Source organism: Stenella coeruleoalba, assembly GCF_951394435.1.
Source record: "Stenella coeruleoalba genome assembly, chromosome: 15".
Lineage (NCBI taxonomy): Eukaryota > Metazoa > Chordata > Mammalia > Artiodactyla > Delphinidae > Stenella > Stenella coeruleoalba.
In genome coordinates this window covers 26,040,197-26,065,075 of record NC_137161.1, presented here as the reverse complement: position 1 = coordinate 26,065,075, position 24,879 = coordinate 26,040,197, and the positions used below count along the sequence as shown (strand labels likewise).

Below are 24,879 nucleotides of genomic sequence, written 5' to 3'. Positions count from 1 at the left end.
GTGTATATTATTCATAGTGGATGTGCCCTCTCTGCCCTGTAACTGATAATGTGAGTTTGGTTTGCAGGTTGGGTTTAAGCAAAGAAGAGTCATTGCAGCAGAATGTGGGCCAGGAGGAGGTTGAAATCAAGAGTGACTTGCGTGTCTCGGGAGAATCAACACGACCGCAGCGTGGCCCGGCCACCCGGCAGCGAGATGGGCATTTCAAGAAACGCTCTCGGCCAGATCTCCGAACCAGAGCCCGAAGGAATCTGTACAAAAAACAGGAGCCAGAACAAGCAGAGGTTGCTAAAGACACACAGTCTGTGGCACCAGACATCCCCCTGTACAAGGATGGGGAGGCTAAGACCGATGCAGCAGGGGTGGGCGGTCCCCACCTGCCTGGCACATCCTCCGCTGCACCCAACCCAGAGAGTTCCGAATTCCCGGTGGAAACTGTGGCTTCCCGGATCCAGCCCAATCCAGACGACCTGGCACGTGTCTCCACGTCTCCAGACAGAATTCCCAGCTTGCCTCAGGAGACCGTGGATCAGGAACCCAAGGATCAGAAGAGGAAATCCTTTGAGCAGGCGGCCTCTGCGTCCTTTCCCGAAAAGAAGCCCCGGCTTGAAGATCGTCAGTCCTTTCGTAACACAATTGAAAGTGTTCACACCGAAAAGCCACAGCCCACCAAAGAGGAGCCCAAAGTCCCGCCCATCCGGGTAGGAGGCTGTTTGATACTGGCTGCCCTGAGCCCAGGCCCCTTTGAGGGACGGGAGGGACGGGAGATTAGTGGGGCTCCTTTGCAGGGACAGAAGGACCCCGGGCCCTTGTGTTAATTATGTGGGAGTGTAGAGCTCGCTGTACGAGAGGCGTTCTTGAGACTGACTTGAGTATCAGGGGGATAAGGTTCTTTTCTTCCTCACTTGGTTGTTCACTCTGTTGAAGTTATCTCTAGAGGTCATAATCCTTTGGGGTTTTAAAATCTTTTATTAGGTGGTGGTAGATTTTTTGTGTAGTGACTTACACAGTCCCACCAGAAATTAAATTTAGAAGTGTGGCATATAACAGCCCTTGAGCAGAATCTTCTCAGAATGGTGTGGTGTCTTGGACAGCCATTTTACCATGATTATTTCTTTTTTTTTTTTTTTTTTTTTGCGGTACGCGGGCCCCTCACTGTTGTGGCCTCTCCCGTTGTGGAGCACAGGCTCCGGACGCGCAGGCTCAGCGGCCATGGCTCACGGGCCCAGCCACTCTGCGGCATGTGAGATCTTCCCGAACCGGGGCATGAACCCCTGTCCCCTGCATCGGCAGGCGGACTCTCAACCACTGCGCCGCCAGGGAAGCCCGATTATTTCATTTTTAAGGAAAATGATTGGATTCTCTAGGCCACTAGGGTCGCGATTTAGCTTTACAGTTCCTAGGTCAGAGTGCTCAGTCAATTAAAACTGTTTTCTTACTTTTCTCTTGCAGATTCAACTTTCACGTATCAAACCACCCTGGGTGGTTAAAGGTCAGCCCACTTACCAGATATGCCCCCGCATCGTCCCCATCACGGAGTCCTCCTGCCGGGGCTGGACTGGCACCAGGACCCTTGCAGACATTAAAGCCCGTGCTCTGCAGGTCCGAGGGGCGAGAGGCCACCACTGCCATCGAGAGGCGGCCACCACTGCCATCGGAGGGGGGGGTGGCCCGGGTGGAGGTGGCGGCGGGGCCACCGATGAGGGAGGTGGCAGAGGCATCGGCAGTGGTGATGGTGGTGAGGCCTGTGGCCACCCTGAGCCCAGGGGAGCCCCAGGTACCCCTGGAGAGTGTGCGTCAGATCTACAGCGAACACAACTACTGCCGCCTTGTCCTCTAAATGGGGAGCATGTCCATCCTGGAAGTGCCGTGTCCAGAGCCAAGAGAGAGGACCTGGCTTCTCCCAGAAAGGAGAAGAGCTACCCACGACAGAGGGTTCCAGATGGCCTCAGAAGTGGGCTGGAAGATGCTTCCCGACTTCCCATTGCTCCCACTGGGGACCAGCCACGCCAGGCCTTACTCCCACTGCCCTCCAAAACCCCGGCACCTGAGCGATTAGTTGAGCAGCCTGCGTTGCATCTGGGAGGTAGAACTGAATGTGGGTCTGGTACCACTTCCTGGGAAAGGGGTAATGAGGAGCGAGGACCCACCATCCCCCTGGAGAGCAGTCCTGTTCAGGCTCTAGCGGGGGATGTTGGATTAGAAGAAGGAACCGGCCAGGCTCTAGACAGTGACAGTAATCCCACCGTGAAGGATCCTGTGAATGTGACCCCCAGTCCCATCCCTGAACCATCGTTGGCCGGTTCCCTGCAGGACAGACCATTTGATGACGAATCAGGACTTGGTGGCTCGGGCCCACCCACGAGGGAAAGTGCTACTAGACAAGAAAACTTGAAAACCGAGGCTCCCGTCTCCGCTGGTGCTGCTCCTTGGATGCCTGGCCTGTCAAATGACAAGGCAGTGGGACAGCCTGAACCCGACTCCAGAGAAGACGTCCCATCTGTTGAGCCGCAGGTTGGAGAGGAGTGGGAGAAAGCTGCTCCCCTCATTCCAGCGTCACCTGGGGGGTTGACCGCTGAGGAGGGTCTGGATCCCCCCGACAGCTCGGCTTCACTCTGGACAGTGCCATCTCCGGGGTGCGTTGCGAGCACCGGCCACGACCGCAGACAGCTGGAAGGTGGAAAGCTGAAAATCAGTGGAGACTCTGAAGTGCTGAGTCCTCACAGCGAGTCCACGGACACAGCCTCTGACTTTGAAGGCCACTTCTCTGAGGACAGCATTGAGGCCGAGCCTAGTGAAGCTGCAGTGCCGAAGAGGTCCTCAGCGGTGGAGCAGGGTGAGAAACACGCTTGGAACCGCTCCACCTCACTCTCCAAGGTGAACGGTGACCTGAGTCTGGTCACAAGGACAGACGGGATGGTTGCTCCACAGAGCTGGGTGTCTCGAGTATGTGCGGTTCCCCAAAAGATCCCGGACTCCCTGTTACTGGCCAGTACCGAGTACCAGCCGAGGCCTGTGTCCCTGGGCAGGCTTGCGTCCTCGGTGGAGGCTACTAACCCCCTCGTGATGCAGTTGCTGCAGGGCAGCTTGCCCCTAGAGAAGGTTCTTCGTCCAGCCCGCGGTGGCAGCAAACCCGAATCCCCACGACTCCCACTGACGACAGAGCCGAGCCATGACGGCTCCCTGCATGTGGGATCTTTGCAAGACCCTGCGGAAAGCAGTTGTGAGGTTGGCAGTAGCAGTCCCAGTTCTTTAAGAGCTTCGAAGGAGTCTCTTCTACCTGAGAGCCGTGAAGCAAGCACCGGCCTCGCCAGGCTGGAGGCCGCCCAGGCTCCTGGAGCGCCCCCAAAGATTTCCAAGCACGCCCTGAGTTTAGGCTCCCTATATCCAGTGACAAATCCAGTGGCTGCCTCTGGGAAAGTAGAAGTGGATTCCAAAGAGCAGTTCTCTCCCTTTAGTTTTGAAGATCAGAAGGAAGTTGGTGACCTGTCCCAGTGCAGTAATTCAAGTGCTGCCCCAGGCACGAGTCCGGGAAATCTCACTACCTCGAGAGCCCCTTGTTTCTCATCTCCAGTTGTGGTCTCCTCGGGTCCCGATCAGGCAGGTCGGGCCCTGGGTGATCAGAACAGTGCTGGAGGCCAAGGGAAGAAGCTCTTTGGCTCCAAAAACGAGGCTGCAGCCCTTCAGTGCCCCCGGCCTGTGGAGCCAACGCCTCTGCCTGCTGATGCCCCTCCCGATTTTCCCAGCAGGAAGTTGGGGCCAAGCAAAAACTCTGTGTCTGGTGGGGTACAGACTGCCAGGGAAGACTGGGCTCCAAAGCCACCGCCTGCCTCTGTTGGCAGCATCAAGAGCGAGAAGACTTTTGGTGGGGGGCCTCCCAAGGCGAATGCAGAGAACAGAAATGTCGCGGGGCCTGGTCCTCGGGAGCTGGTGGATCACTTGCAAGGGATCCCCTTTGTCCTTGATTTGCCCTTCTGGAAATTACCCCGAGAGCCTGGGAAAGGGCTCAGCCAGCCTCTAGAGCCTTCTTCCATCCCCTCCCAGCTCAACATCAAACAGGCATTTTATGGGAAGCTTTCCAAACTCCAGCTAAGTTCCACCAGCTTTAATTATTCCTCTGGCTCCCCCACCTTTGCCAAAGGCCTTGCCGGAAGTGTGGTGCAGCTGAGCCACAAAGCAAACTTTGGTGCGAGCCACAGCGCATCACTTTCCTTGCAGATGTTCACCGACAGCAGCACGGTGGAAAGCATCTCGCTCCAGTGTGCGTGCAGCCTGAAGGCCATGATCATGTGCCAGGGCTGTGGTGCGTTCTGTCACGATGACTGTATTGGACCCTCAAAGCTCTGTGTATTGTGCCTTGTGGTGAGATAATAAATTATGGCCATGGGAAAAGTTGTATATTTAGTGTGTGTATTTTGATAATGACGGATCTTAAATCTGTATACAGAATATCATTGATAAAATAGACTGTCTCTAGGCAAGAGTTCTCTTGCCTGTCCCTAAAATCTGTAGTGCTAAAGCCCCTCGGCCACTTGTCGGCCTTCTGGTTTTGCTGGAAGGGTTTCCTGCAGGGCAGGTTGCTGGGCTGCCCAAGGCTGGCCGGCCAGCCCGAGCTCTTGTCACACAGACAGAGCCTGGTGCGGCGTGGGGAGCCTCCTTGAGACTCAGAGGGACTTGAAGCTGAAGCAAGAAGGTTGTGTTCTCCACCAAGGGGACTAACCTACCCGAACTGAGTAGAAATGTCAGTCTTCCACTGCCCCCTCCCTGCCGTCTTTCCTCCCGCTGTTGCTCTGGGAGTTGATGGGGAAGAAGCCAGCACAGGGTTAAAGCAACTCCCAGCAGTGCCCACCAGGGGGCTTCAGAACCTGCTGACCTCAGGGTCACAGTCATTTGCCAGTTGGTGGAGCCAGTTTGACCTTTGGTTCTGTTGCTGAAGCCAGTTTGGGACTTGGCTGTCTCCGAATAATCCACTGGCCCACGGGAGCTTTCGGGACCTTGAATAGACCTGCTTGGACAATGGTCGGGCATAGGATTGTCTTTCCTCCTCGTAAGTCAGGTGTCCAGACGTTTGGCAGGTGAATTTGTCTGCTCGACACCCTCTCCGTCACTTTGGACTCTGTGGGAGTGGGCATCTCCACACACCTGTGTATGTGAAAGTCATTTTACATTTCAAAGCAGTGTGTTTTTCTTATTTTTATATTTTTAACTCTTTATCCTTGGATGTATAAAGTGAACTTCTGGCTTCTGTAAGTATGCTCTCTGCACCTCTAATGTTTTATCATGTATTTATATGTTGTACACAGTACTGGCCGATTCTGTAAATGGATGTATTGTACAGAGAACACGAACGACTCTCCCTTATTTTACGTCTTCGGCATCATTGCATTAAAGTGGTGTCATTGACTTCTCTCCACCTGTGTCAGAGCCACTGCGTGCTGTGCTGCCCGACGTGAGGGGTGGAGTGATTGATTTGGGACCTGCCAGTTGGCCCGGTGCCCTGTCACCGGTCAGCCGGTGGACCTGCTGCACTTGCAGAGCCACGGGCAGCCCGGCTGCTCGCGGCTGGGCGAATGCGTCTTGCTCCTCATCGCTTCTCCTCCGACCTTCACTGGCGGCTCGCCGCCACGTGTGACAAATCACCACCACCAGTGTCAAGTGCTTCTGGATTCAAGGGTGAGTGACCTGGGCAGCCCCCAGGTGGGCCTTCTGGACCTGGCTCCGGGCTCCCCACCTGTCAGCAGTACCTGGGAGCACGCTTTCCTGGGGCCCCAGGACTCCACTGGACATACTTTTGACAGCAGGTTAAGGAAGAAACAGCTATGCCAGCTGCCAGCCTCTCTCCCAACACGTTTCCAGCAAGTAGATGTCTCCATAGCTGTGCCACCTCACCCTGCTTCCTGCCTTATTTCTTGTTCCTCGACTTGTGAGTTGAGCATCTTCCTTGTTGAACTTAGGTCTCCCTGTGTGAGTGCGTCTGTGTGAGCTGTAAAATTGGTATGACTTCAGCAAGTCTCATTTCATCCGAAAGGTCTTTTCTTTCCCCCACTTTTCATCCATTGTGGCATTTCTGTCATCTGAAGCATGAGTGGGAAGTTGGCAAAGATGTGGTGGTGATTTAAATGCAGTATTGGCCAAGTCCAGGTTGTCAACTTCAAGAGTCTGTTTACCAAAGACAGGGAGCAGAGGCACAAGCGTGTTTGACCCTCTTCCTCCTTCTGCTGTGACCTTTGGGGCCACCCTAGGGGACAGTTGGAAACTGGTCCGCCAGGGAAAGCACTGCTCTTGTATGTCTCTGTGGTCTTGGAAAAATAAACCTGTACAACCTGCACGTGTGGTCTCGGTCATCTTCTGCGGCCGCCCTGCTGGGCTGGGAGGAAGGTTGGGTTGGGAGGCAGACCCTGGCTCACTTCACCTCAGCGCTGGAGCTGATTTTCTAGTCTGTGGAGTTTTTTGTTTTGTTTGATATAGACCATTTTTTGAAGTCTTTATTGAATTTTGTTACAGTATTGTTTCTGTTTCATGTTTTGGCTTTTTGGCCGCAAGGCTTATGGGACCCTAACTCCCTGACCAGGGATCGAACCCACACCCCCTGGGGTCTTAACCACTGCACCGCCAGGGAAGTCCCTCGTGTGTGGAGTTCTTTTGAGACGTTGGTCCCAAAGGTGCGACTTGTCAGTGTTGCTGGTCTTCATCAGACTGAGCATGACGTGGCGAACTTACCCATTTATCCACCATGTGGACTGGAAGCAAAATCTCATGAAAACGGTGGGGGTCCTTTTCGCCTGAGAATCGAAGCCGTGAACTATGCCGTCCCTCCACAGCTGCTCATCCCAACCGCCTTGCTGAGACTGAGGTTGCCTGCGAGAGTCCTCCTGGCAGAGGGTCTTGCGGGAGGGTGACCAGCAGCAGTGAGGGAGGGGCCTGCCCGAAATGGGGTCTGACGCTGGTTGACGAGCCTCAGTGGATGACAGACTGCAGGGCTTGACTTTAAAGATTAATTAATTTGTTTCCCGTGAACTGGAGAAAGTAGATTTTACGTGCGTGCGTTGGAACATGTGTTGGGGCAGTGCAAGCTGTCGTTTTGCGGTGCTGCGATTTGATCGAGGTGCGGGTAGAGGAGTCGTGGTCAGGTGGCTTTGTGGTGCCTGGGTAACTGCCTGGTGGTGGTGATGTGTACGTGTGCCTTCATGTCATGGAATCTGTTTGCCCAGTTACTTCTGCAGGAGCTTAGAATGTGTTGGAAGCCGGGGCTGGGACCTGACTGCCAACTGCATCTCAGCAGGGAGGTGGAACGTGCGCTGGGTGAGAGTGGGGGCCTGGCCGCCTGCCAGCTCAGTGGTTGGGGTAAGTCACTAAGCCCCCGGCAACTTTCTCATCACTGATTTGGGCTGAGAGTTGCTACTGCATAAAGTCATAGTGTGCGGCACGTAGGAAGTACCCCATCCTGTTAGCTCGCGTGGGACCGAGACAGGAGAGGCTCCTGGCGTCTGCTTGACCCTCACCCCAGGGAGGAGCCGTGGAGAGGGGGGCCCGTGTGGCGTGCTGAGGGCTGGTGCGAGCTGAGTGGATATCTGCCTTTCAGCCCCTCGCTACAGTTGAGTGCATAGTCCTGGGTGTAGAGACTGAGTACTTGGCAGGAGAGGCTGATTTTACTCATGGTCCAAAGGACAAGGAAATCTGCTGTTTCAGAATCTGGAAAGTGCTGTCTTACTGGCCAGGCACAGTGTCACCCGTTTGTTTCATGTCCGACCTGCTCATGAGGAAGTCAGACCCTGCTTGAGAGGGATGCGTGTGTGTGTGTGTGTGTGTGTGTGTGTGTGTGTGTTTACACTCAACAGAGTAGCCACGTCCCTCCGGCCTCGGGGACCAAAGCCCAAAGCGTCTGCCTGCCCTGTGCCCTGAGAGAAGGCGGCACGGGCTGTGTTGCCGTGTGTGTGTGTGTGTGTGTGTGTGTGTGTGTGTGTGTGTGTGTGTGTGTGTGTGTGTGTGTGTGTGTGTGTGTGTGTGTGTGTGTGTGTGTGTGTGTGTGTGTGTGTGCCATTTAAAGTGATGGAGAGGGTAGGCTCTGTGACCCTGGAGGTTAATACTTGAAACCGAATGGTGACAGTGCCCTGTGCTTCTTCCTCTTTGTGCATCATTTTGAAAACCTGGAATGAGCATCTCTAACAACCAAAAGGTATAGACGGAAGCTCTGTAAGGATGACAGTAAGAAAAATACAGCTGTCAGTGCAATGATTCTTAACTTTTCTGGGAACACGGGCTCCTTTGAGAGTCCAGTGGGAGCTCTGGACCCTCTCCCCGCAGGAACGTGCACATGCACACACAAGTTGTATTATTTCAGACGGTTTAAGAGACCCCCTCCGCCCCGCCAGCAGCTGGAGCCCCTCACTGAAGAACCCCCTGGCTGATAATAAACCTAATAAAATCTGGGTTTATACAAAAGAGGGGAGAGAGGACTTTGCAAAGGCTTATCCTACAGTCTGTAGCTACTGACCTTCACTAGTGCACTTAGATTTAAAAGTGCGCTACAGGCACGGTCTCCCCTCCTCACCAAGTAAGCTGAGCTTCGCCTGCTGGGCCACTGAGTAGCCTTGATCGGACTGTTCCATGGGGGCGTCCCCTTTGACGTCGTCCTCTACACTTAACACCGGTGGTCTGGAGCTCCATTTAAAGAAGCTGGGCCGGGACCAAGCAGCCCTCCTCTGTCCACAAGCGCTTCCTCCTTGGATCCCAGTGTCCCCGCGGCTGGCTGCGGCTTCAGCTGGAGGTGAGTGCTTTCCATTGGGCCAGCGCGGACCGTGTGCCGTGGGCCCGGGCTCTGGCTGTGTTGTCCCAGGTGGGGGAGTTTGTGGTCCTTCGGTGACTCTCAGCAGTGGTAGTTTTGGTGGGACAGGCACTGTCATGGCATCACTGAGGACTTGCTGCTCTGGGTCCCTACCTGCATCTGAGATGAAGTGTCACCTTGTGCTTTGACTACCTGCTCCTCTTCTTACGAATCTCAGCCCCAGGGTATATAGGCTCCCACGGGGCAGCGTCTTCAAACTGTTGGCCCATCTCCCTTTACCTGTTTTATATATTTGGCTACTGCACAGAATTTCATTTCAAAAAAAGGTTCTTCTGCCATTACAAAAAAAAAGTTTAACGACTGCCACATAGTGTGTGGGGGTGTGTATATACAAGCAATTGGTAATTACATCTATGCTTTTAACTCAGAGTTGATTTTAAACTCCTGATAATCAGGTTTGGCCCCAGTCACATTCCTGAAAGTTTTCCTCGAAGTTTAACCTAAATTGAATGCAGGATGAAAAAAAAGTCTGCACACAAGTAAACGTCTTTGAAAAAAAAAAAAAGCAGCCCTTTTGTTTCCTTCAAGGGGATCCCAGGTGTTGGGTTGAATGGAGTGTCAAGTCCTGACGGTTCAGGACCAGGGATGGTGTTTCCTCGGTTTTCCCAGCCGCCCGAGTTTGGTTTCAGTCTCAGAAGAGCTGCGCCCTGGGCGGACGGGAGTGGAAAGAGGGCGATTTGCCGGGAAACAGCTGCATTTAAGACCTTGCTTGGGCGCTGGCTGAATCCAGGCGAGGTGTGCACCCGGCGTGCCCTCTTTCTCATCTGTAAGCGGGGCCAGAGCACCTCCCTGGGAAGGCAACGGTGAGATTTCAAAATGATGTGTGCCTGTGCTGAGCACCTGACGAGAACCAGGAAAGGTCCATTTCCTTCCCTTTCTGAAGGGTGAGGCGCCAAAAAAAGTGACAAGTTCATGTGTTCAAGAAAATCTACTAAGGACCTTCTGTGTGCTAGCTTATTGGCTAGGAAAAGGTGGAATCTGGGACTTCCCTGGTGGTGCAGTGGTTAAGAATCTGCCTGCCAATGCAGGAGACACGGGGTTCGATCCCTGGTCCAGGAAGATCCCACATGCCACAGAGCAACTAAGCCCATGCGCCACGACTACTGAGCCTGTGCTCTGGAGCCCACGAGCCACAACTACTGAAGCCCGCGTGCCTAGAGCCTGTGCTCCGTGACAAGAGAAGCCACCACAGTGAGAAGCCTGTGCACCACATCGAAGAGTAGCCCCCGCTCGCTGCAACCAGAGAAAGCCCGTGGGCAGCAACAAAGACCCAACGCAGCCAAAAATAGTAAGTATATAAATAAAAAAAAAAAAAGGTGGAATCTACTGGTAGAATGGTGTCTCAGTGCCAAACTAGAGTTGGAGGGAACAGAACTGGCTGGCAGTGCTGCTGTTGAGAGGACACAGTGGAAATAAAGCATTCAGTTTGTTATTCAGTGTTTATTAAGTAGATTCAGTCTTATATATGATATACAGATTCAAAAGAAAAAGGATTCCACATACTTATGAAATCAGTGCATTTAGCAAGTAATACCATGGAGATAACAGCTTGATTAACAGCTCATTGGTCTTTTGTTAAGTGAGGGGAGAGGGAGTTGGCCTGTGCTAGTCATTCCACAAACAAAACAGAATTTAGTTGCATCACATAGAGAAGACACATTCTAAGAATTAAAATATTAAGCCACATTTACTGGAAAAACTCACTATATAGAACACAAATAATTTTTATAGAGCATTGAGGAGGAAGTCCTCACCTGCTTAGAAGAGCCACGTTAAGTTGCATAGGTGCATATCTGTAAAAATATAATTTAGAGGTGAAGCCATTGATTAAGTAATAAAGAGTCATCTTTAAAAGTTCGTGCCATCTGCTTACTGTCCGGAGCCCCCTGCCCCTCCCCAGAGGTGATGCCTCATGAATGAGCCGCCTCCAGGGGACCCTGAAGAAATGCTCATACCATCTGCATTGGTAAGTCTTAAAACTCATCTCAGGTAAGGAACTTGCACTCTTCCCCAACGTGTCTACATTATGCCAGGGGATTGGAAACCTCTCGGGTTGTCCCTAAATCTTGGGTGGCTTGACCCTGAAGCTCCCATGAGTCAACGTGACCTTCCCATTCCCAGGCTGTCAGGAGAAGAGCTATATCCACCCCCGGCTCTGCAGCCAAGTCCTACTTTCACTTTTCATGAGTCCACGCAGTCAGTGTCCCACCTGCAGCCGGTAGGAAGTCTCCCTTCTGAGCCCTGCTCCTAAATGGACCATATGACACAGGCATATGGGCCATCTGCTGCATGGAGATTTTTCTGAGCTTAGAAAAGTATTTTTCAGCAAATCTGAGTTCTGTGTGGTGTAGGTTTTTTGTTTTTGTTTTTAGGTGGAAACATAGGTAAAAAGTGAGAGGTTTTTGTTTTGTGGCTTTGCTAAGCAGATGAGCTTTGAGGTGCACCTTCCTCCTCAGGAGCGAGTCTTGCAGGACACACAGGGACCGGGGCATCTGTACATGTAAACAGTACACTTTCACTGAGTCCAAAATTAGGAGCAAAAATACAAAGGTTCACATTGGTCTTAGGTAGATACAGGCGAAAAAGGACTGAGCTGTTTAGCTCATAAACAACAAAAACAAAGTTTCTAAAGCACCACTAAATTATATAAAAATCAGACCATGGACGGATTGAAACTGGTATTCTGGTGAAATACTTTACTATCTTGTAAAAAGTTTTACAAAAAATTACAAATTAAAAGTATCAACCCTCTGAGTTCAAAGCAGCATTTTGAATATGAACTGGTAATTAATCCTATAACCACCCCTGGAGTCATAAGTGGCCCTTGGGAATAGGGATGGCTGGGTTCCACCTGTTGGTTTGAAATCTTCTAAAACTGTCCAACCCCCTGCCGGTCCCCCTCCCCCTCAACACTGTCCTTGGGTATAAACTGAGTGGTGACTGCAAAATGAGTTTTAGATGGGTTGTACTCTCACTGGTCTACCCGATGACCCACCCCTAAGACCAAATTCCCATTTCTCCTCTGATTCCAACCTTGTGGGATTAGTTAGCCCCCTGCAAAGACTCTGGAACTGATACATTCTATTCTTGCATTACCTCTTAAAAGTAGGATCCCGAATGATCAATTTGTGCCCTGAGGCCCTCCGTAAGCACTGGCTGTGGGGCAGGGCTTTGGACGCTCCCTTTAGGAGAAGCGGTCCCTGGGGTGGGCGGGGACAGCAGCGAGCTGGGTTCAGCAGAGCCAGCTCCTTGGTGCTTCTCCAAGTCAGGACGAGAGGGATGGGGTTGACGCTGCATCTTTTAAAACAAAAGCAAAACTGAACAAGTTCCCTGACTGAACTAGCTAATGGAATCCTGTTTCCACACAGTAACTTGCTCCTGATTCGGCCGTCACGAGGGCTTCACTAGGAAGGAGCCCACCCAAGAGGTGGGGTCAACGTGACGGGATCCACTGTCCTGGAGGGGCTCTGGGAGCCCCAGTGGACCTTGACCACTATCATCATTTGCTTCCTTTCTCTTTGAAGCACACTGAACCTACACTCTTATTATCGCGGTGCTAAGGCCGCTGAAGGTGGTCAGTTAGTTAGGACAAGCTTGACTCAGAAAAACACGACTTCACACTGGAGCTTATACTGAGCTTCAGATCTAATCCCTTGTGCGGGTGGTGGCGGAAGCCCCTTCCCCAGTCTTTCTCACTCCTGTGCGTTCAGAAAAGCTAACCGTTTGTGACTGGCTTGGGTACTGCCTCCGGGAGGAGAAATGACATGTGAAGCAGTTGATGTCGAGAATTCTAAGGCGGCGATTGTCTGTGCCAGTTTTCAACATTAAGATTTTCACAAATTGCCTGGGGTAACATTTTGCAAAAGATCTACTGATTACTTTTTGTAGTATTGTTCACACACAAAAATAAATATTTACACAAATTCAAACGTCCGCGAGTAGTACTGAGCAGATGGGGGCGGGACGTGTGGACGCTGGGGGGGTGGGAGCGGCCTCGGGCACTGGAGCTTGTGCTGTGCTGACGGCGGGTCTCGGCGTCCCGGCCCTGGCTGGAGCCTGGGGACTGGTCAGATGGAAGGCAGAGGTGGTGTGGCTGCATGGGGTGCTGGAGGCCACTTGGGAGAGCAAAGGCCACCCTCAACCTCTCGGGGCTGGAAGCAAGCAGGGGGCAGGACCCCCTGCCCTTCAGACTTTCTGGATCGGGGGCCCGTAGCTCAGTCGCGGATCCGAGGAGGGGGAGGCATCCACGCTGGGGCCCCCTCACCACCCCTCCTGAGGGTGGTCTGCCAGTGCCAGGAGGCAGTTGGCTGCAGAAAAGCTGGTTTGGGAAGGGGCGGGTGCCTGCTTTGGGGTCGAGCGGTTCTCGACCCTAGGGTCCCCTCGGCCCTGGCTCCCATGGGACCTCTTTGCTCTGAGGGCGGAAAGGCAACAGAGGGCTTCTGCCAGCTCCGGGCAGGGGCAGGCAGCAGAGGGCTGCTGTCATGGCTACGGAGTGTCGCATGGAGAGGCCCTGTGGGCCTTGTGAGGTCTGGGCAAATCCCTGGTTTTAGCAGCACTGGTAGGTATTGCACTGAGCAAGAGGAAGTGCCTATCGGGGAGGAAGGAAACCAGGCCAGCCTTTTCTTTTTGCCCTTTTTCACACTCCAGGGATTATGGGTTTCTTCCAGGACTGGCCCCTGCAGAAGGGCTGGTCCTAGGAGAACCCAGGTGGCTTCTCCACTTCTGCTGATGGCCCCTTTACTCCAGCCACGGGGGCAGGGGACAGGAGCTGCGGTCCACCTTTCCTGACAGCCAGGGGCGCACCCTGCAGCAATGAGGGGGGTGGGGTCGGGGGCCCTGTCCGAGGGGCCAGGGCCTGTGCGGAGAAGTGTTCAGACCTGGCTCCCTGGGGGCAGGGTGAGGGCAAGGGCCCAGCTGACCGGCTGCCTGTGCCCCAGCACTCTGTCCTGTCAAGTGCTGGGGCCAGGGGCTCCTCCCTGGGCTCCATCCAGCTCCTGGCCTCCCCTCTGGACTTACCTCCCAGGCAGACACACTGGGTGGGGGAGGTGGGAGACAGCCGTTCAGAACAGGCTCAGGGCACATCCTGGAAAAGCCCACGCTGGAGTGTGAGGTAGAATACGGGTGACCGTGTGACTGGGGCGTCTGTGGGATGGGGGAGGGGGAGCCGCTTTTGTTTGTCTTTGCTCTGTAGTGGGTGTGGGTGAGGTCCTCCTGCTTGGCGGGGCTGGGCGCTCAGAGGGACAGCCAGCCCGGCGCCCCCGCTGCCCCCAGCCCTGCCGGCCCCCAGCCCGCGCCAGTGTAGTGATATGGAATGTTAGGTCACAGGGATACATCCTTCTGATCAGACAGACACAGACTGGCAATCTGTACAAACACAAAAGAATCCATTTTCAGAAAAATAAATTACTAAGGGGAGAGGAAGAAAGGGTCCACTTTGTTTTTCTCAATAAATATGCAATTCTGCTCACCTAAGACTTGAAAGGTAATTATCTGGGGGTGGGATTCTAACATCAGGGTCCACGAAGATGATTCTAAATAGAGCTGCGGCCCCAGCGCCTTGTCAGGGGGAGCCCCAGCCCTTCCAAAGCTGCCCCGTTGGCCTCTTCCAAGCAGGTCAGAGCACCCGTGTGGTGAGATTCCAAAAAAAAGTGTCCTTGTGCCCAGAGTCTCAGGCGCTTGGAGTGTGGCTAGAAACAGCTCTTCTGCATCCACCTCTTTCAAAAAACAAAAGGTACCAACTGGTGAGGCGGGAAGCCGGTCCGCGGCTGGGAGAGCCTCCTTCCCTAGGGTAGTGCACTCCACGTGCTGCTGGGTCAGTTCTGCTGTAAAATGAGGTTTTCCAGTTCATCTGCTGAGCGCAGCAGGAAGGCGGCGGACTCCCGGTAGCCGGCGATGAGCTGCCGCACGGCACTGATCTCGGTGGGGCTGAGCTGGGCGGTGGGCATGGTCCGGCTGGTGCTGTTGCTGGAGGGCGTGGGCGTGGGTGTGGTGGAGGTGTTGGAGGCCCCGCCTTTCATGCTGAGGTCCGTGGGCCCTGTGAGGAGGGGAGCCAGGGTGAGGAGGGGCACCCTTTCCCCTATCGTGGGGGCCCAAGGCCCTCGTCTGTCTCCACGGTTGTACCCCAGTGCTTAGAAGGGGGCCTGCAGACAAGACGTGGGCTTCTCTGTTAAGCCCGAGGGTGATCCTGCGTTGGGGTCGGGGGGGAGGCTTTGGCCTCGGGCCGGGCAGCGCTCTGAGCCCAGCTCCCTGGCACTCATCGCACCTCGGCTGCTCTCTGAGGACTGTCAGGCAGGCCTCCGCGCTCCGGGCTCTGGGCTCCCGGGGAGGAGGCGGCCTGGCGGGGGAGGGGGCGGCCAAGACACTGCCGGTAGGTGGGGGTCCGACGCCCCCGAGGGGGACAGGGTGCGGAAAGCCCTGGACGGAGTCCAGAGTTGGAGCCCCAGAAGGCCAGGAAAAGAAGCACCCATGGGTGCGCCTCATGAGACAAGGAAGGGGTTTCTCAACCGCTGCCGCCAGGGAAGAGCAAGAAAGAGGCTGGCTGCCCTGGGCTGCCCTGCTTGGGCCTGGGAAAGAGGACGGGGCTGGAGCGGCCAGATGGAGCGTGCCCTGCCGGGAGCGGCGGGAAGGGCAGGTGGAGGGAGGCGCTGGGGGCTGAGCCTCCTCCTGATGGGCTGCAGCACCTCGAAGCCCCTTGCCTTTGAGAAGTTCTCTTGTGCCCAAGCGAGGTGGAAGATTAATGCTGGTGGGACGGGGGAGCGTGGGGTGGGTGTGTGAAGGTCGGAAGGTCAGACAGGACCCAGAGGGGCCCTCTGGAGAAATCACCTCCCCTTTGCCCTTGAACGGTGGCAACGAAGAGGGAGCCTGCAGTCTTACCGAAACATACGGGGGGTGTGTGCTGGGGCCACCAGGCCTGGTCTCCTCTCCACCTTTCCCAAACGGCTCTATGGGGTGCGCTGTGGCTCTGCAGTCAGCGAGCCCGGACCCCGCCGTGGGTGATTCCTACCTTCCCTGGGCCCCGGCCCTCAGCTACAGCACAAGGAGCCTGTTCTGGGCTGAGCCACGCTGGTGAACCCTTCGGTGCGGCTCGGCCTACGGAGGCCCACTGGGAAAGGGCTTCCAGGAGACACAGAAGCTCCCGGAATTTGAGCATTCTTTCGAGGTGTTCAGCAAGAAAACCGCCAAAGGAGAGGATCTGGCGGTGTGGGGGCGGAAGCTTGCTTGGGAGGCCTTCTGTGCCCTGCCCAGCCCCCAACCCCCATAAGCTAGGTCCGTCTCCCTGTGCCCTGCCCAGCCCCCAACCCCCATAAGCAGAGATCATCGTACAAGGGTGTGTGAGGCAGTTCTCAGTTACCAGCCAGTTTGAATCATTATTGCACCTACAGTGGCAGCAACTTTTTTTTTTTTTGGCCGCACCATGAGTCTTGCAGGATCTCAGTTCCCTGACCAGGCGCTGAACCCGGGCCACAGCAGTGAGAGCCCAGAATCCTAACCACTAGGCCACCAGGGAACTCCCTATAGTTTTTATGCTGCTACAGAGATGGACAAGCCCTTGTCACTGGAGACATATAGACCAGAAGTAACATCTTGGGAGAAATTATGGAAACTCGACTACTGCTAAAAGGAAGCTGGGGAAGGAAGTTGGAATCTAGATGGGACAGTCTGTCACGTGGGGTTATTTCTTCTCTAATCAGAGAACAGGGACGTCAAGCAGGAGGTCCTGGGAACTGGCCTGCTAAGGAACATCCTTGGAACTGAGGGTCGAGGGAAGTCCGTTAAAATGAAACACAGGAGGAAGGACTGGGGCTGTGAATTGCTGGGAACTGCAGCCAAGCAGGCGGCTGACCCCCACGTGGGTGCTGCTGGGATAGTCTGGGAGCAGGCAGGGGTGCCTGCGCTGGCTCCCGGCTGCGGCAGGGTTTGGTCCCCTCCAGACACTGGCTGTAATGGCAGAGGAAGGCCGGAGCCGCCTGCCACATGGGTGTGAGCCGGCCCTGGGCTTCCTCTCTTTCCTCCCTCCGCCCCCAAGCCTTGTCCTCTTCACTCCCATGCTCAGAGCAGGCCTTCCGTCTCTTCCCCCAGGGCTCTGGTTACAGGCAGACACTCAGGTGGCCAGGTGGTTGCTAGAGGGGCCAGAGCAGGTGCGAGTTGCCCTGCACCCCAGGTAAGACAGGCAGAGCCTGAGTCTATCTGGGCTGACCTGGATCCACCCACGACGTAAGTGAGGAGCTCTGAGCTACCAACACGACTGCCCAACCAAGGTGCCAAATGGACTGAACCCTCGTTTAAGGGCTGCTGCTGGGAAGGTACTGGGACTGGGACTGCCCGTGGTGTTCTTCCAACTGCTGGACCCAAACCCAGTGCTCACAGGACGCCACTGCCCCAGGCAGGAGGTCAGCGAGCAGATCTCGGCCTCCGTGACCTCACCACCCACCTCTAAGGAACCAGGGAGACTGAGGTACAGGGGCAGAGCTAGTGGCCTTTCTTGAAGCCTCTCTGGCAAGTGTGAACAGGGCGGGAGGGCGGCAGGCCTGGCCCTCAAGAGAGGCCGGAGCAGCCCTGGCAGCTGCGGCCCGAGACAGGCCCTGCTGTGTGGTACCAGGTGGGGGCCTATCACCATCGCCTGCCCCCTGGGAAGCACTCTCCCCATGCGCAACAGGGGGGGCTCTAACTTCCTGCCCCGCACCTGTCTCCAGACCCGCTCTACCAGGGTCCCCACTCAGCAGGGCTGTCAGATAGGCTCCTTCCTGGAAGGAAAGCAGCCCGCCTGGGACAGCCATTTCACCCCTGCTGCAGCTGGCCACTCTGGCCTCAGCCTCAGGGATTAGGGCCAGGCAGCCTCTTATTTTAGGTTAAGAGGCATTAGGAAAGGATGAGAAGTTAAGCCCAGGCAGGAATCTTCCAGGGACCCGCACGTACTTGCCGGTGGTGGGGGGCAAGGTGAGCAAGGGTGTCTGGGCTTTCTGCCATGGGTAGGGACCAGCCGCCTCCATCGCTGCCCAGGAACAGTAAGGGGTCTCCCGTGGCCAAGGACAAGGGCCTGAGAGGAATTCTCAGCCAAGACCTAGAACCAGAATTCCCTGGCCTGCGGGCGGCACCTTCCTCTAACCTACTCGTCAAGCGGCAACTTGCTGTCACCCCCAGCCTCTCCTCTCGCCTCTGAACGACCCCCGAAGCACACTGCTTCTGCCTCCTGTCCTCCCCGTTAAAATCTCACCACAAGGGCAGACAGCACATTCATAGCCTCCTTCGGTTAAAGCCTATCTGTGGCTCCCGCTGCACACAGAACTAAATCCAGATACCTGGCTCAAGAGGCCCTGGGATCACCCCTACCTGACCCCGCCAGCTCCCGGAGGCCGCCAGGCTGCCCTTCACCGGGGGAACCCGCTCTTCCCCTGCCGCACCTGCCACCCAGGCCTCAGTGTGACAGGGCCTGAGGTCCGCACTCAGGGCAGCACCTAGCTCCATTGGGAGGTTTGTATCTTTTGGGGACTGTTTCTCCAATATTGGCCTGTGTTCCGTCTGCATCAGAGTCACCTGGGCAGAGTTACAGGGGGCACCTAGGGGATCACCAGCTCCTGGGGTTAGAGTGGGGGGACAGACGGCTAACCACTGCCCCAGGTGACCTAGATGGGGCCCCACAGTGCAGCAGAAAGCGCTGGGACCCTGCTCCTAGGTGAAAGAACCTTCATCTCGGGGCTTCCCTGGTGGCACAGCGGTTAAGAATCTGCCTGCCAATGCAGGGGACACGGGTTCGAGCCCTGGTCCGGGAAGATCCCACATGCCACAGAGCAACTAAGCCCGTGTGCCACAACTACTGAAGCCCGCGCGCCTAGAGCCCGTGCTCCGCAACAAGAGAAGCCACTGCAACGAAAAGCCCGCGCACCGTACCGCAACAAAGAGTAGCTCCCACTCGCCACAACTAGTGAAAGCCCGCGCACAGCAAAGAAGACCCAATGCAGCCAAAAATAAATAAAATAAATAAATTTTTTTTTAAAACTAAGAAATGCTTTTAAAAAGAAGAACCTTCATCTCACAAGTGAGGTCCTAAGCGGTGGCCTGGAGAGGGAGGTGACCTGCCTGGGACCAAATCCTGGCTCTGCCATCAACTCTGCAAGAGCTGGGCCAGCGACTGTCTCACTGAGACTTGGTCATTTTGGGTGAGACGGGGCCTTGGCTGGGACTGCACACAGTGGCCCGTGGAGGGGGTGTGGGGCAGCGGCAGGGGACCAGGGAGAGGCCCAGCAAGCCTCCGGGGAGGCAAGAAAGGAGTGGAACGCTGTTCCTGTTAACCTTGCCTTCCGAGCTAAGGACTGGCTAAGATGATGAGATGGGGAGGGTCCCTGTGCCAAGAAGGAGTCACTTTCCCGGCCGCCTCTGCTGCTTCCTCGCCTGCCCCGCCCCCTTCCCAAGGCAGCTGGTCAGGGAGCCGCAGAGCCTGGTGTCCCACACTCACCATTACTGTGATTTCCTGTTTGGAGGGAGGCAGGGGGCTGCAGGTTGCTGCCCAAGGCCCCGTAACCACGGTAACTGTAGTTCAGGCCACCGTTGACGTACACAGGGTCCTGGGAGTAGGAGGAGGCTGGCAGTGAGTAGGTGGAGTGGGGGATGGCTGCGGAGTCCCGGGAGTGCTGCTTGTCCAGGGCTATGGGCTCGTCCTGCAGAGCGGGAGGGAGGCGCTGGGGAACCACAGGGGCAGCAAGCCCTGACCACGGTCCCTGGACGGGGGTGGGTGGTGGCCCCAGATTTGCCGGGACCCGGCGCGGGACCTGCAGGACTCTGCCTCTCCCCCTGGCTGCCTTGCCCAGGGCCTCCCCCAGCCCCCCATGTGCTCATCTATCTTCAGGGCAGATTTCATCTGTTCCTGCCCGGCTGAAGACACTCTCAGGGCTCGGGATGAAGTCCAAACTCCCTTCCTAGGTCCACAAGGCCTCTGTGTCTGGGCTCCTCTGACTCCCCCCCGCCGCCCCCCTCCCCCCAGCATCTCCATCTCCCCTCTGAGGACGCCCTCCCTGCTCCCTCTGCACCCGGGGGCCGTGGCAGTATCTGCGGCATGGCTGAGGACACCCTCCCAGTGGCTGGCGGCGAGCAGGCACCTGAGAGGACGGGTAGATCTCCAGGCGCATCCTTTTGGCTGCTTTTCTCGTCTCGCTCTCACAGGCAGCTGCCAGGATGTTTTCTGCCATGGCCGAGGTCAGGTGGGGAGGTGTGGGTCTGGTCTGCAGGCAGAATGGGGATGGAGCCAGTGTTAGGGCACAGGGACCCTGCCCTAGAGGTGGGCAGGGTGGCACTGGGCTTTGGGCTCCTCTGTGAACGAGGGGCCACAATGCCTGCTTCCAGGGGTATTGGGAGGGCTGTGGGAAAAGCGCCCAGGAGGCCGGGAGGGTGCGGGGAGCCTGGGACTGGTAGGCCTGGGGCTCACCATCTCCATGCCGTTCTTCTTCATGCGCCGGCAGGACTTGAGGTACGTGCGGATGCGCTTGCGGGCCCGCTCCTGGAACTCAGGGAACTGCCGGCTGCAGGACTCGATGATGGCCTGGATCTTCTCCTTGGGCTGCTTGGAGATGGGCACCATGCGGTCCAGGTTCTCGTCCACAAAGAGACGCACAAACATCTGCAGGAGACACAGGCTGTGGGAAGGGCTGGCCTGGCTGAGCCCCCGCCCCAGCCAGCCCTCCCGGGCGGGCGCTCACGTTGAAGGCCTTGAGGCGCTCAGGGTCCATGCCCTCGGAGTCATTCATCTTGTCATTGTCCTCATGGTCGTCGTGGTCATCGTCGTCGTCATCTGCTGTGGGGGCCCGGCCCACCGTCAGGTCCTCAGGGCAGCCACTGACCTCGGTTTTGATGGAGTCATAGCTCCCTGAGCTGTAGGGGGGGGACTGAGAGAGGGCGGGTGGGGGCAGAGGGTCAGGCCGCGGTGAGTGTGCGGGCAGGCGCGGCGAGCACACCCAGATGCCATGTGAGCCACGCTGCAAGGCCCTGAGCAAGTCACTCTCCTGCCCCTTTCCCCTGTGACACGGGGACAGTGATGCTGCCGCCCCTCCCTGGGCGGCGTAGGAGGGACTGCCCACAACCACACATGCAGAGGCCTGGCGCCCCGGAGGAGTTCAGTGGAGGGGGTAGTGGTTTACTCGGCAGCAGTGCCCACGCCAGGCTGTGCCTCATCGCACGAGGGAAAGGCAAACACAGAAAGGGCTCCTTCCCGCCACCAGCCAGCCTCTCCTGCTTGTGCCAAGATCTGTTCTGGCTTTGGGGTTTCCCTCCCTGGTCTCCAAGGGGCTGCAACCTTGAGTTGACAACCGAGCTGTCACAAAAGCAGTGAGTGTGCTGTCTGTCGGGGATGAGGAACAGATGGGCTGGGAAAGAACCAGCCAAAGAGACAGGCCCATCAGGCAAAAGGGCATCCCCGCAGCTCCCAGGCTGGGCTTCTCCTGTCTGCCGCCACCCCTGGAAGTCACCGTGAGCCCTGATGCAGAGCGTGTGTAGAAAGGGGAGAGGGAACCAGGCACAGCCCACTGGGAACCAGGCACAGCCCCTTGTCCTGCAGTAGAGAAGGGACCCACCCCCTGAGCCCCTCTTGGAGCAAGACCCTTCCCCAGCTCTCCTGGGAATGCACTTCCCCACTCTCCTCTCTGCTTTTTCCATCCTCTTCATCCTTTACTGCTCAGTTCCCATCCGGTCTCCTGCCCCCTGCTGCACGTACTCTGGGAAGGCTCCCCGAGGACCACTGTCATTTGCCTTTTAGAAAGTTTGCGGCTTTGTCCAGTCCTGACTTCACTCAGTGGTACCCTGACTAGCAGTGTCCTGGAGACACAGTCCCTGCCCTCAAGGAGGTGGGCATCTAGTAGGCAGTCAGGCCCAGGAAACAAACAGCCGCGGATCACACCCTGCAACGTGGCCACATAGTGGCCCAGACGACATACAGCTCTTGCTGACAAACGTATAAAGACAGACACTGATTGGTGCCCTGTCCCACGGTAGCTGCCACCACCAGCCTCCATGTGACCACACCCACCGGGGTCAGCCCTCCCAGGGTCCCTGGCCTCGTGCCCATCTCTTGATCCACACATAGACTCTGAAGGGGAAAGGACACCCAGGTTCTCTGGCCTCCCACTGGGCTGTGTCAGACTCGCGACGGAGGGTCAAAGGCGCCTTGGGCAAGTCACATTCCCAGGTGCTCTTTGGCCAATCCTCTGCCAGCGTCAGAGGAGACAGAAGAACTATCGGTGGCACTCGTGTTCCCGTCTCACTTCCGTGGTCCACACATGTGGCCTGAGGCCACGGTGGCAAACTCAACCCCTCTGGCTCTCTGCCTGCTGAGGCAGCAGCTGTGCCTGCCCCTGGGACCCAGTCAAAGAAGGGAAGACAGTGCTTTGGCCAGTACCTGTCCCTCAGCCTGGGCTCAGACACACAGTGACGACTGAACACCGTTCATTTGTACAGAACCTTCCCACAAGACACGTCATTGGAAGCCAGCACTGGCACCCACCCCACACCCTCTGCAGAAGAGAAAACAGGCCCTGGGAGGGGAAGGAACCTGTGCAGGGGCCCGTAGCTGCAGCCCAGGAGTGTAGGGCTCTGAGAAGGCACCTCTGGCCCCCCTAGCCTGGGCAGAAGAAAACACCCCCCGGGAGAGCTCCCGCCCCTGGTGCCGCACTGCACTGCTGCAGAAGACCTCCGTGGCCCGGAGATGGCTTTCGGAAGCAACAGGGGAGGGGTAGGGGAGCGCCAAACGGTGGGGCACCTGTCCACCCTCCATTAGCCTGGTCTATTGAGTTTCACACATCCGCATCCCTGGGGCCACAAACAAAGGCCTCACCTTTTTTCTGCACCATCTGTAGAATGGGGACAGGCATGCAGAGTAGCGAGAAAACGTGAGGCCTTGGGCCTCTGCGCTGAATGCAGCCCACTTGCTGCTGCTCCTCACAGCAGACTGTTTTGGAGGCAGAGGGGGCCAGGCCACACGTCACCCACCACGTCCACCAAGGCAGAGGCCAACAACCCCACTTCACAGATGGGGGTGGAGGCTGAGAGAAGTGAGGGCCTTGCTCGAGGTCAACTGAGCGGTCTCCCGTTCCAGAGCCTCCCCAGGACAATGAGAGCAGAGCAGCCACGGCTACCACCCTGACTTGGTATCACAACCCCGGTACGCGTGATTTCACGTCAGCCCCACACAGCCCTGCCGTGTACGGGCGCGGCAGAGGCTCCCAGTTCCGGCGGGCCAGCAGCCCGCAGCCCCACACACCTCGGGGGTGGTCTTCACCCCGTACTTGACGCGGCTCCGCAGTCCATCGGCGTCGGAGGGGTAGGAGGGCGTGCCGAGCGCCGAGCCCTGCGGGAGCTTGTCGCACAGGTTGATGGGCTGATCCTCGGCGGTGGCGGTGAAGTCCACGGGGGCCACGGTGCCGTTGCCATTCATCTCGGGGAAGGCGGGGTCTCCCTGTGTGCTGCTCGAGGTGGACGGGTTCAGGGTGGAGGAGCCATTGCCGCTGCCGCTCTCGGAGGAGGAGTCGTCTGAAACGAGAGGCCTGGGTGTGAGGCTCCACCGCAGCACCCGCTGGCCCCTAAGACCCCCCTCCCCCCAGGTACGTGGCCACGGCAGCCACAGCGGGTACTTGCCCTGTGCTGTCCTCGCGAGCATCCCTGGGCAGGAGGCGAGTGAGCGCTGCTGTCCCTGCTGGGGGCGCCAAGAGGCTGGCCTTGCCCCAGCCTGAGGTGGGGGCAGGGTCCCTCTGCCAGAAACTGGGGCCATCAGGGCGGAGCGGCCATGGAGCATGCCTCCTGCCCTCCACCCCACAAAAGCCTTATCCAGCTTCGGGGGCCAGGGAGTGAGTGGCTGCAGCCTCAAGTGTGACCTGCCTGCCGCAGGTCCAGAGGTCCTCGGACATGCCAGGGGCTGCATGGGGCCTGGCCAGTGCCCCACTCTTCCTCCAGATCACAACTGCCTTCCCCCTTTACACCCTCTCCCCACAGGACCCCTTCCCCACAGCAGACCCTCGAACTTCTCCATCCTCTGCCTGAGGAAGGTTGGCTCCACTGTGACACCCCTGCCCCTTAGTCACTCCCTCCAGCAAAAACGCCCAGGCCAAGCCTGTGCAGACAGAGATCTGCCCTTGGTGCACGGCCACATGGCACTGAACACCCAGAGCCAGGGCTGCGGGTGCATCCCTGGCACCTCCTGGGCCATCCCTGCTTTCCTGAAGTGACAGCCCAACAAAGCCCTGTGGAGGGCGCCCCCTGCTGCAGACAGCGCGGCATTGCTGGGGGACCTAGGAGGACAAACTTTTAACTAGGGGGTTAGACACTTCAGATAAATTCCAGGCCCCTTTTCCCCACCCTGCCCCAGCCTCCTGCTTGATCAGCTGAGAAGGCAGAGGCCCAAGCTACGCTCAAGCTCCCGGGGTCACTGTCAGGTGAGTACCGCGTGGTTCCTGGTGGCGCCCAGGTGCCCAAGCGGCTCTGCACCTGTAACCAGTGGGTGGGGGAGGGGCGGCCACTGTGAGCCCTGACCGCCTCCCAGGCCACCCCCTCCCCCAGGCCAGGGTCGCGCACGACCCCACCCCCACCCTCCCAGCCGGCAGATTATGAAGATTTAGTTCCTGGTGCTGGGCACTGGGCACGCGCACCTCCGAGCGTCCCCATGGTGACCAAGCGGCTCTAGCTCGCCAACCAATCACTGGCCTCCCGGCTGCCCAGGGGCGGGGCCGGGCTGCCCATCAAGCAGCCAGGGCCCAGGGCAGAGGGGGATGGGAAAGGCCTTCGCGCCATGGCACCCCTCCCCCTCGGCTGCCGCAGGTCCCCTGGGCCAGGATGCCCCTCCTGCCCCTCTTCCTCTGGGCAGTCACTGCTCTCTCCATCCTCCTGCAGGGCAGCTCCAGGCTCTACACAAAGCCACCCCAAAGATCCCCCACGCCTTGCTCAGCTACATCCCACAGTCCCCAGGCTAGCCGCCCTGCTACGTCTGGAACCTCACTGCCCATCCCCTCCTCCTCAATCACAGATGGGTCTGGTTTTCTTCTGGCAGTGTCTCCAGCGAC

At 57.1% G+C, this 24,879-nt stretch overlaps 2 protein-coding genes across 10 annotated transcripts in view; one reads left to right on the top strand and one right to left on the bottom strand.

Moving 5' to 3' along the window:
- The window catches only part of ASXL1 (ASXL transcriptional regulator 1), a 67,549-nt gene extending 61,202 nt beyond the window's left edge, over positions 1-6,347 (top strand). For all 3 annotated transcript variants that reach the window (XM_079945915.1, XM_079945914.1, XM_079945913.1), the window contains 2 exons: positions 68-701; positions 1,453-6,347. In XM_079945915.1, the coding sequence (XP_079802041.1) occupies positions 68-701; positions 1,453-4,371 (3,553 nt within the window). In that variant the 3' untranslated portion in view covers positions 4,372-6,347. The remainder of the gene's footprint in view (positions 1-67; positions 702-1,452) is intronic.
- A 3,592-nt stretch (positions 6,348-9,939) lies between these two features.
- Positions 9,940-24,879, bottom strand: part of NOL4L (nucleolar protein 4 like) — a 129,462-nt gene continuing 114,522 nt past the window's right edge. For 6 of the 7 annotated variants that reach the window (XM_079944150.1, XM_079944151.1, XM_079944152.1 and 3 more), the window contains 6 exons: positions 23,088-23,356; positions 20,536-20,721; positions 20,265-20,456; positions 19,939-20,061; positions 19,299-19,500; positions 9,940-14,879 (listed from right to left, as the gene is read on the bottom strand). In XM_079944150.1, coding sequence (XP_079800276.1) covers positions 14,659-14,879; positions 19,299-19,500; positions 19,939-20,061; positions 20,265-20,456; positions 20,536-20,721; positions 23,088-23,356 — 1,193 coding nt within the window. In that variant the 3' untranslated portion in view covers positions 9,940-14,658. The remainder of the gene's footprint in view (positions 14,880-19,298; positions 19,501-19,938; positions 20,062-20,264; positions 20,457-20,535; positions 20,722-23,087; positions 23,357-24,879) is intronic. The other variant, XR_013831508.1, reaches the window with a different exon arrangement.